The sequence below is a fragment of the Otolemur garnettii genome, unplaced genomic scaffold (assembly GCF_000181295.1).
Source record: "Otolemur garnettii isolate 467f Iridium unplaced genomic scaffold, OtoGar3 scaffold00038, whole genome shotgun sequence".
NCBI classification, from domain to species: domain Eukaryota; kingdom Metazoa; phylum Chordata; class Mammalia; order Primates; family Galagidae; genus Otolemur; species Otolemur garnettii.
The window spans coordinates 4699700-4710598 of record NW_003852433.1 but is presented as its reverse complement, the minus strand read 5'-3'; the positions used below and the strand labels follow the sequence as shown (position 1 = coordinate 4710598).

Here is a 10899-nt window from a genome sequence, read left to right as displayed (position 1 = left end):
CCACAGTGGTCTGGCGGTGCTTCCTCCTGCCCGGTGCTGTGGGCCTCATTGCCCCTTTCAGAGGTTGGGCCAGGCTAGAATGAGATGTGATCTTTCCCAGGGAGATCCATATCACTGCCCTTCTCCCTGGGGACCAGTGGAGGCCCAGCACAGCCAGACATAGGATGTGCCAGTGTGGCTGTGCCTGTCGCCTGGTAAGAAGTGACTCCAGGTCTGAAGAGAAGAGCCCAAGGACTCCGCTGCTGTCCCAGCCCAGGCAGAATTCATCTGCCCAGGCTGAGTTATGCCCAAGTATTTGGGATGTCACAGCAGGGGCAGGGACAGGAGCTGGTCTCTAGCCTCCAGGGGGTAGAGAAGTGGGGGGACCCAAGAGGGCAGCCTTGGTCTTGGGAGTACAGCCTGGCTGAGCCTTGTGGCACTGATGGTACTGGGTTGTGCCAGCTCCTCACCCTAGGGGTAGTGTGGGGGCCCTTCTAAAGTTTAGTCCTAAAGGGGCCCCTCCAGGGAGGTAGCTAGCGGGGACCCACACAGCCTACCTGGGCTGTTCAGAGCCTTCAGGCCAGCTCTCTTATCTCCCTCAGTTGGACTACAGTTCTAGGTTCTGTGCAAGGGTGGTGGACAATGTGGCTGTGGGTCTCTGAGCCTCTAGTGGGGGGCCAGAATATGAGGAAACTCCAGGGTCACCTCACATGCCCCATTTTCCACCAATTTCTGCCTTTCCTACAAATCCCTGTTGAAGTGGGAACTGAGGCCAAATCTTGGGCCCTCTGAGCCCCTCAGGCTCCTCACCTATGAAATGGGCTAGCTCTGGCCCCAGTGCGTGCATGGAGGAGGGCTCAGTTCTGGAGGGTCAGAGGAAGGGACCCAGGAGGGCCAGCCTTACACTTTCCCCCAGGAGGAGGTCTTTTGGCCCTGCCCTGAGCAGGCAGCCACCCTCTCTGGGCACAAGGTGCCCCCTCCTACCTAAGAAACCACTACAGTGACTGGATCCTGTGGCTTCCTATACAAATCGCTCCTTAATTTCCCAGGATTTCTTAGACATTGGGAAGAGTTAGCGCTACATACAGGCTAGGTTGGGGGCATAGCAGCATGTAGGTGGGGCAGGGGCCATCCTCAGAGCCACTGACAGGCCCTCCACAGCCAGGCCACGGCTCCATGCAAGGTCCATGGGATGGGTGGGGTGGAGTTGCCAGATGTCCAGGCCCTGAAGTACACACAAATGGTGGCCCAGGGAGCCAGCCGAGGGAGAGGGCTGCAGGCGGTAGAGGTGTGGAGTGGGCTCTGGGTGGTGCCTATTTCATGCCACTGCGCAGCACCTGGTTGGCCGCGATGAGCATGACGCTGATGATGAAGGCGATAGCGAAGGCGCAAATCAGACTCTTGCGCACGCACGTCTGACGGATCTGCTGGTTGGAGCAAGCTGTGGCCGCCCGCCAGGAGCAGCAGGGAATGGGGGAGACAGAAGGGGACATTGAAGTGGTAGAGTCAGGACTTTTTCCACGGGGCACACTGGGACAGAGACTTGAGACAGGCAAGAGCGCCCCCCAGCCCCTCTCTACAAATCCCTGGTATGTTCCCCTGCTCAAGCAGCTGGGCCCACCCATGGGATTCTGGGGGCCACTTACTCTCCACGTCCACAGGGCACTCCTCAGCTGTGCCCAGGTGGCTCTCCTCTTCTGTCATGATGATGTTCTCTATGTCCTTCATGGATAGGTGCTCACAGAAGGTGTCATAGAGCAGCCGCTTCAGCTCATCCACTGTCAGCTTCTGCATGTCGCACTTAGGAAGGGACACAGTGCTCTGGCCGACGCCACAGTCCCCACCCTGCAGCCACATGGGCCCAGTGACAGACCTCCTGATTCTGGAGGGCTGGAAACCACTTTCTGCCTTCCCTACCAACACCAGCCCTTCTCTATGCACCCACTGGGGCCAGAGCCAGCCCATTTCATAGGTGAGGAGCCTGAGGCTCAGAGGGCCGGAGATTTGGCCTCAGTTCCCACTTCAACAGGGATTTGTCGGAAGGGGAGAAGTTGGTAGAAAATGGGGTATCTGAGGTGACCCTGCAGTCTCCCCATATTCTGCCCCTCCCCCCAGAGAGCCCAAGACATCTAGTAGACTAAAGAATGGTGTGGTAATTTCCCCTTTAAAGTGTGGGCCCAGCCATTCACTGGCCCCAGAAAGGCTCTCCACAATGTGCAAAGCCCTGGGTCCCAACCAGCCAGGACATACCTTCCAGAAGACTGTGTCAAAGTCAGTGCCATGGAACTTCTCTGGGATCCCCGAAGTAGACAGCTTGGGTCCTAGGAGGGTAACAAACTCTTCAAAGTCCACTTGACCATCACCTAGTACAGAGAGGATCAATCAGCAAGTCAAGCCAAGACCCAGCCCAGGCAGGCAGCCCAGGGCCCATCTCAGCCTCACCAGTGACTCAGGCAGGTGCCTGCCTTCTGTGAGCCTTGAGTCAATTTCAGGGGCACCCAAAATGTACCACCCTTTGGGCTAATGTTGAAGCCACCAAATGTGATGAGGGCCCCCAGGGAAGAGGGAAGTAGAGCGCTGCAGGTGATCCCTGACCCTCTCATTTCCTTCCATAGCTCCCCAGCACCCTGTTGTCCCAGGCTGGTATGGGGCCCGAACAGTCCACTGGTCCACCATACAGATAGCAAATAAAGCTTAGGACGGGAACAACCCACCCAAGCTGTCATCTGCTCTCTGGATAGAGAGGAGGCCACAGGTGGGATAAAGAAGAGAGGATTTGGTATTACTGGTTCTTCTTGGAATTTTTCCTTAATAAAATGCCAGTATAGTGAAATTATTGATTTCACGCAGGGTGGTGGGACCTGGGCTATTTAGTAAAAAGTAGTAACTTTTCTACTTTTCTAAACTTTAAAATTTGTCAGAAGACAAAGTGAGAGGAGCAGTCTCTAACCCCTGTGTATGACCAGGACTGTCACAACTTCTCTGGCCTCAATTCTCCAGGCTGGGAAATGGGACCAGACTTGTCTGTAACCTGCCATAAGCTTTGGGGTCGCTCCAAGTGGAGGGAATAAAGAGACCCAAGATGGGCTCACCTCAGTGGCTCAAGCCTAGACCCTGCCTAACCCCTGGAGCCCAGGTGACAGGTGGGGAAACTGAGGCAGCACTCACCATCCATGTCCAGCCTCTGAATGATGACCTCAAGCTCTACCTCGTTGGGCATGTAGCCCAGAGAGCGCATGGCTGTGCCCAGCTCCTGCTTGGAGATGAACCCATTGCCGTCACGGTCAAACACCTTGAAGGCCTCACGGATCTCTGTGGAGAGAGCAGAGCAGACTGGAACCTTACTCCTGCCCCCAACACCCGACTTCCCACCCACAGGATGGTCAAATTCACAGGCTGAGCACAGTATTGAGACTCCGACCCAGAGCCTGAGGATCTGAGGATGGCCCCAGAGTGCATTAATGGTACTGCAGTGGTGCCAACCATGGGCCTGAAGCCTGCAGCAGTGACCCCCCCTCAGGGTCTGAGTGTGCCAGGCTCTAGCAGAATCTCCTGGTATGCTCACCGGGAACCCCATGTGGTGGAGGACACTGGGACTGGCCAGGGGAAGGCTTCTCACCTCCATCTTTGCACTCCTGCTCTCCCCTGTCCCTATCCCATGGGCTTCCCTCCCCACCCCCGGGCTTAGCTCCTTAATACTGGCTAACACTTGCTGGCTAACCACAGCCATGGCAGTCACATGAGGCAGCAGTAGCTTCAAACCTTTGGTAGGTGGGTATCATGTGCTGCTTCCTGGTTTGGGGGAAGACAGGTGGGATGGAGGGGCGCCACCAGGCCCACATGGATCAGATGTAGGGGCCGGCCCCCTTTTGTACAGAGAGGAGACTGAGGTCTGAGGACCTGCATGATGTAGGAGTGGGAAGTAATGCACTCAGGAGCTGGGTGCCTGGGAACAAGGAACCCAGTGCATAACATTGGGCTGGCCTCAGTTATATCCACAGTAAAATGGGCAGATTGATGTGGGGACAACAGAGTTTTATCAAAGACTCCCAGGGACTATTGAGGGGTCCTAACCTCTACCTTTGCTCTACTCTGTCTCTCTGCAGCAGTCCCTTATTCATCACAGCCACAAAGAGCATCTGCCTTTGGGGATGGGGGATCTCAATCCAGTCACTCCAACTCTGTGGGGGTCTCCTTTTGCTTTTGTCTAACCTCTTCCCCTGTGCAGGATTTTGGCAGACAGAGTGGAGCTCCTGGAGAGAGAGAGATAGAGTGTATGTGTGTGTGTGTTTAGAGGTAGTGAGAGGCCAGGCACAGTGGCTCATGCCTGTAATCCTAGCACTCTGGAAGGCCAAGGCTGGTAGAGTGCTTGAGCTCAGGAATTCAAGTCCACCCTGAACAAGAGCAAGTCTCTATTAAAAATAGAAAAAAATTCCTGGGCATTGTGGTGGGTGCCTATAGACCCAGCTACTCATGAGGCTAAGGCAAGAAGATCACTTGAGCCCAAGAGTTTGAGGATGCTGTGAGCTATGACACCACAGCACTTTACCCATGATGGCAGACTGAGTCTGTCTCCAAAAAAATAAATAAATAAATAGGGGGCTGGGCACAGTGGCTCATACCTATAATCCTAGCATTCTGGGAGGCTGAGCTGGGCAGCTTGCTTGAGTTCAGGAGTTCAAGACCAGCCTGAGGAAGAGCAAGACCCCTAAAAATAGCCGGGCATTGTGGCAGGTGCCTGTAGTCCCAGCTACTTGGGAGGCTGAGACAAGTGGATCACTTAATCCCAAGAATTTGAGGTTGCTGTGAGCTATGATGCTACAGCACTCTACAGAGAGGGACAAAGTGAAACTCTGTCTTAAAAATAAAAAAACAGAAGTAGTGAGAGACAAGGTATCCTGTGCTACAGACCCAGAAACTGAGGCCCAGAGGGGCTAAGCAGCCAGCCAGGAGTCAGCACTGGGTCAAGGCTGTTTCTCCTGCTGGAGCTAGCCCAGGCCTTGCCATAAAGGGTCTGTGAACCCTGAAATTACTCATAGGATCCTGTACCTTGGGGTCATTTCGTGGTCTCAGGGGCACTGGGGACCCGACCCAGCGTATTGGTCCCATCACAGACTAGGAGTCATGGCCTAGAGAGGGCAGCCTTGTGTTCAAGGATACATAGCAAGGCTCTTCCCAGCTGGTGTCTGCACCCAAGGCCTAAAGGTCAGTCTGACTTACCTGCCAGCCAAGACAGACTAACAGTGGGCTGCACCCGAGTTGCCTGGGCCCCTGCATCCTCTGACTCTGGACTTCACCTTGCTTATCCCAGGTAGGGCCTAAGAATCTGGTGTCCTAACCAGTGGCCCCAGGGCCAGGGAAGCAACAGGGCTGAGAGGTCTGGGCCACACTATTGCTCTCCTGGCCCAGCTGCAGGGTCTATCCACCCCAAGTGTCCTTAACTCCAACCCTACAGACCATCTTGGAGCTGGTGGCACCAGGCCTGCTTCATCTCTGAGGCTGTGAACATGTAGCTCTATTCACCTGGAACACCCTTTCCCTCTCTGCAGCAAACTCCGATGTGAGCCAGGGTCTCAGCTTAGACAGCACCATCTTCCCAGTGCCCTCTCTGCCACCGCTGACTCTGGCCTTCCTCTGGAACCCCACAGACCTGCTCTTCACTGGTCCTTACACAGACCACACTGAATTATGGACCATGAGGACAAAGACAACTTTGTCTCCATTAGCTATAACAGGGCCTGTCATCCAAGCATAAAACATTTGCTGAGTGAACGATAAATGAATGAATGACTGACTGGTCTGGGGAACCCACCCATCCGGAACATACAGAGTTCTCCTGCTCTCCTGAGCAGAAATCCACACACCACTCGACATGAGGCTGTCACTAGAAGCCCGCTAACCAGCCCACTAGGGGGAAGGTCTACCTTCTACTCCCCCAGAACCCAGGAAGCATGAGGACCCCCACCCCCAGAAGAGAGGAATCAAGTTGAAGGTGGTGGTGTGAGAGCATCCTTGGACCTCCGGGTCAGGGGCTGTTTGAGGGACAGGGGACCTGGAGTCAGGCACTATACCTCTCTGAGCCCTTGGCTTCCCCCTGTAGAGACCCACTGGGAGACTGCAGGGTGGAATGGGAGAGTCTCTACAGTGGGAGCCTCCCCCTTCCCGGCCATGAGCAGATCTCCAGGCTACCCCACCAACCCAGGAGTGGCCACATGTGGCTCCAAGATCCCAGGGCTTCTTTGCTGGAGGCCCTGAGGAAACACTTTGACCCAGGCAGTGCTGTAGCTCAGTGAGTAGGGCGCTGGCCACACATACCGAGGGTGGTGGGTTCTAACCCAGCCCTGACCAAACCACAACAAAAAGATAGCTGGGCACTGTGGCAGGCGCCTGTAGTCCCAGCTACTTGGAAAGCTGAGGCAAGAGAATTGCCTAAGCCCAAGAGCTGGAGGTTGCTGTGAGCTGTGACGCCATAGCACTCTACCAAGGGCAATAAAGTGAAACTCTGTCTCTAAAAAAAAAAAAAAATGCACTGGCCAGAGGGGAGGAAAAATCTTGGGGTATATGGGCAGGTGACAGGCTCTGAGGCAGCCCTGTTGGCTCCACAGCCATTTCTCAGGCAAGGATAACCTCCCCAGGCTGCTAGGTAAATCCACAGACTGCCACCTCCCCACTCGGGCATCCCCCTGCAACTACTACTTTTTGGCATACCCAGCTCACACCATTACGGTGAGCCTTTGCCCATGCTCAGAGCCCTGCCCTAGCCCCAGCTGATTACCTACTAGCCTATTGAGGCCAAGTTCAGGCCCCATTATCTCAGCCATGGAGATAGCTGAAGTTGCAGAGACCAAGGGTTAAATCCTCCCTCTCCTACGTGTTGGCCCGGTGACCTTGAGCAGGTATTTGCCCACCTATACAAAGTGGCTACTGGGATGATTAAGCAAGAAAATCAAGCATGTGTATGACCAGGCCTGGCTCAGAGATGGACACTATAAATCAGAGTGTCCCTGATGGCAGAAGGAGAAGGAGGACTAAGCAAACTCAGGACACCAGGCCAGTCTTCCCATTGGCTGGTGCCAGGACCAGAGGCTCATTCTTGGATTCTGGCTCAGTCGCTTAGCAGTCAAGTGACCTAGGCAAGACACTTCCCACTCTCAGCCTCAGGTGCCTCATCTGTGTAATGATAATCAGACTCCTGCACCCTAGCCAAAGCCTGGCCTCTCTTGAGGGCTCCCTGAGCAGGTAGGTGTTATGGCTTCCTGTCACTGCTGTGCCATCAGCACATAACAGCTGGGTGCATTTCCCTGAAAGCTTTGCTTCCTTTCCAGCCCAGAAGCCCTAGGAATGGACTAGTAGGACCACCAGGACTGATGCTGTCCCCACCTGCTGACATCCCGCAATCTCCTTCCCAACCTGCGGAGCTTTGTCAGGGCCTGAGTCCCCAGCAATCCCCAAGGGACACCAGCACTCTGTCAGAGCCAGAGTCCAGGGAGAGGGAAGCATCAGCTGGAGGCCACAGAGGGGGCACTGTCCATCCTCTGCAGTGACTGCCACTCTCCGTGGCATTGGCCCCATGCCCCACTACTTCAGCCTCCCTGAGTTTCTAGCCTGTGCGGAGGCAGCTGTTGGGCTTGCAGGGAAGAAAAGCAGGAAAGCTTTTCGTGACCTCCCCTGCCCCAAAGGCTCCCAGTCTCAACACAGGTCCCACTGTCTGTCCACCCCCTGCGTCCTAGGCTGGCCAAATGCTGACTCTAGAACCCTGCCCTGGTGGTGTCTACCTGACTGTCTAACCCTTTCCTCCTCTCTGGCCAGAAAGGGCTAAGGCTTGTAGCCACCCCCTTTCCACTCCCAGGTGCTCAAGTACACTGATGCTGCTGGGGCCAGACTCAGTACCCTGGAGGATTCTGCCATGCGTGCATGGGCGGGGGGGGGCAGGGGCATCCCAGCCATCGCCTAGGAGAGCTCGTGTCTCTCCCTCCCAGGGGCTGGGTGGGCCTGAGGCCAGCTCTGCCCTGCCACCTCCTTACCCTGTCAACTGCCATCCACATCTCCCTAGGGCCACAGGTCCCCTAGGAGCCTCTGCCAAACCTTCAAGACCTTTTCCATCAGCCCTGTCCCTCAGCACACCCTGCACCCCTGCCTCATGGGCCCTACAAGTTCTAGGCTCTTACCCTTGCGAAACCTGCCCTGATGCTGCATCTAGGTCTGAGAGCACCACTGCTAGGCCCTGTGCTGAGTACTTCTTCTGTGTCCTCTGTCCCCAACCCCGCTTTACGTGTGGGGAAACAGGCTTAGGCATGGGCCAGCATGCCTGAGAGGCACATGATTGCCCAAGGTCACTCTATGAGCTGAGAGTGCAGTGACTCGAACCCAGAGCTGCCTAGCCAGGAAGCCCTCATCTTCACTGCACTCCCTACTACCCTGGCTGGTCCTCCTCCTCCTCAGACTGACCGCCCCCTGGATTCCTGCGGCAGGCACGTACTGTCTGCAGCATTTCATCCCAGCCTGCCTGGCTCCCTCTTTCTGGTACATTTGGCTCCCTTAGTGATGGCATCCTCCCAGCTGAGGGCCTGGGTCTCACCCAGACTGCCCTGGGGCAGGAGTACTCTTGGAGCACTGGGATCTGTGCTAGGGATGGCCACTCTCTCCACCCAACCCTGGCCTTCAAGAATCACTGCAAGGGGCCTGGGGCCTGCAGAGGGCTTTTGGGGTACGTGTAGCCAAGAAGAAGGTATGCCTTCCTCTGGAGCTGCCTACCGGCCAAAAGAATGAGCTGGAGCCACCCAGGTATCTGCCTGCTCCACAGGCCCCATCTATCTGCCCCAGGGAGGGCCCTGCCCTTCAGATGCCCTCTCCATCAGGGCCCCTCTGCTCCCCAGGGCCCCAGAGAAGGGGACAGGAGAGAAGCGGGGAGTGCATTTGGTGTGGCTGGTGACTAACGCCACTGAGCTCCTGCCAGCGCATCAGCTGGGCTGCCCAAGAGAAGCCTGAGGCCTCTGCCCTGCACTGCTCAACCTGTGCCCCACTCGCCCCTGCACTTGGCCTCCTCAGCTTCTCCCCTTCTTCGGGTTGTGCACAGGACTTGGGCATCTGGAGAGAATCAAGTGAATGAGGCCTAGATCAGGGGTGCCAGGGTCATGGTGGGGGTGCTGGAAGCAAGTAGATTAAATGAACTGGGGTCTAGGAGACATGCTGACCCATACCTGAATGACCAGGAGGAAGGGATGGATGAGAGCCTTGGGAGAGAGAAATTGGCAGAAGGTTTGGTGTTATCTAGGCATGAGAGGATGAGAGTGGGGAAGAGATGGCCTGCACCCGGTCCCTTGCCTTCTCGGTCCCCATCAGATCCCCTCTAGTGCCCTGGAGAAGGCTCTGGACCCTGGGCTTTGGCCCAGACAGGGTGGAACCTGAGCTTTGGAGGTGAACAGTGAGGTCAAGTGAGGAGTACGGCACCCCTCCATCTGTCTTCCTGGCGGCAAACCCAGAGCCTGTCTCCATGGCTCTCCTGGCATCTGAGGTTTTTGTGGGGGGCAGTATGTGAGGAGCAGGTGGCTTGTGCCCTGTGGTGCAGTGAGCGTGGTGGTGGCCACCTTCTCTGGATCTTACCCCTGACCCCAGTCTGCCCCCACCTTGGCCTGCGAATGAGGAAGGATCTCTCTCCATGGCATCCCCTGGATTCCCACCATCATCTCTGATTGCCGCTGCTCTCCTAGCTACACCCCTATAGGCCTTGATGAACCCCCAGATCTCAGAGACCCCTGAACCCAAGGTTCCCAGAGAGAGGTCCATCCTCTGGGTGACAGCCCCTCCCCCACAGCAGACAAGAAGATCCCAGGAGGCTAGAGTCCCCCACTCCACTCTATATGGGGCCCCAGGAGGTCTGGGGGGAGGGGAAGCTGAGCACCTTCCCATAGGCCCTCAGGGGCTCACCTATCCCCAGGACGCCCCGTTCGGGGACCCCAGACCCAGCCCTCTCTCTTCTCTGCTCTGCTCTGTTCTGCTCTGCTCTTTCTTAGCCACTGCCTGCGGGCCCCTTTCATATCTGAGAGGCAGAGGAACTGGGGCAGGTTTGGGTCCTGGTCTCTGCCTTTTCGTTCCAGGCTGGGCTATCGCGACCAAGTCGCCCAATCCGGCCACTTGTTGTCGCCACCACCTCTCCGGCCGCCTTCCTGGTGCCCTGGGCTGGGGGGCCCCACAGGGATGCGGAAAAGGGGCTACAGCTGCAGGTGGGGATGGGGACAGCCCCCGCAGCAGCCAAGAGCCGGGCAGTCGCCCTCTCCCCTTCTACGGCTGCCCAAGCAGATTGGATTTTTAAAGCGACACGAGCGGAATGTCAATACCAGCACAGAGCCGCGGGCAGGCACCGCGGAGGGGATCAGGATGCGGGTGCTCCGGCCAGACCTGCGCAGGGGGCGCAGCTCGGACCCCCCACCCCAGTCCGCCGCGTTGCCGCACCCTCACCGCGGGCTGCGCGGCCCCGTGACCCCGCTGCGGGGCCCGGCAAGTTTCCGCAGCGCTGGGGGCCACGCGAACAGGGGCTGAGCCGCCCCTCCGCCTCGGCAACCCCTAGCGCAGCGCCCAGGGGTGCGGGCTGGTCCTGCCTCCCCGCGCAGCTGCTAGCTGGAGCGCCCACCTGGCAGCCGGCACCTGCTGACGGCCCCCAGTCCCCTGCACCCCAGCCCGTGCTTCACCTGGACGCACAGGTAGGAGGGCCGGCGGGCAGGGGTCCCGGCGGGCACTCACCCTCCAGTTCGTCCTCGGGGATATCCACTGGGCGCTGCTCCGACAGCAGGTTGGGCACGGTGTAGATGCCCCGGTACATCAACGCCGCCGTCACCGGGTGGAACGGCATCTTGGAGGCTCCGCGCCCGCCCGCCCGCCGCAAACTTTGAGGCCGGGGCTCATGGGCCGCTGGCGGCCCAG

The 10899-nt window shown here is 57.3% G+C and overlaps 1 protein-coding gene across 1 annotated transcript; it reads right to left on the bottom strand.

Annotated features, from left to right (window-relative positions):
- Positions 1-1292: 1292 nt before the first annotated feature.
- Positions 1293-10828, bottom strand: CABP7 (calcium binding protein 7). The gene is made up of 5 exons (XM_003789862.2): positions 10720-10828; positions 3148-3291; positions 2230-2342; positions 1626-1779; positions 1293-1420 (listed from the first exon to the last, which is right to left on the bottom strand). Exons 1-5 carry the CDS (start codon positions 10826-10828, stop codon positions 1293-1295), a joined length of 648 nt encoding a protein of 215 aa, XP_003789910.1.
- Positions 10829-10899: the final 71 nt, after the last annotated feature.

Coding starts and splice junctions, on each gene's coding strand:
- CABP7 (XM_003789862.2), bottom strand. CDS start 10,828: ATGCCGTTCCACCCGGTGACGGCGGCGTTGATGTACCGGGGCATCTAC. Junction 3,292..10,719: donor CCCCGAGGACGAACTGGAGG/GTGAGTGCCCGC, acceptor CTCTCTCCACAG/AGATCCGTGAGGCCTTCAAG. Junction 1,780..2,229: donor TTGACACAGTCTTCTGGAAG/GTATGTCCTGGC, acceptor TCCCTTCCTAAG/TGCGACATGCAGAAGCTGAC.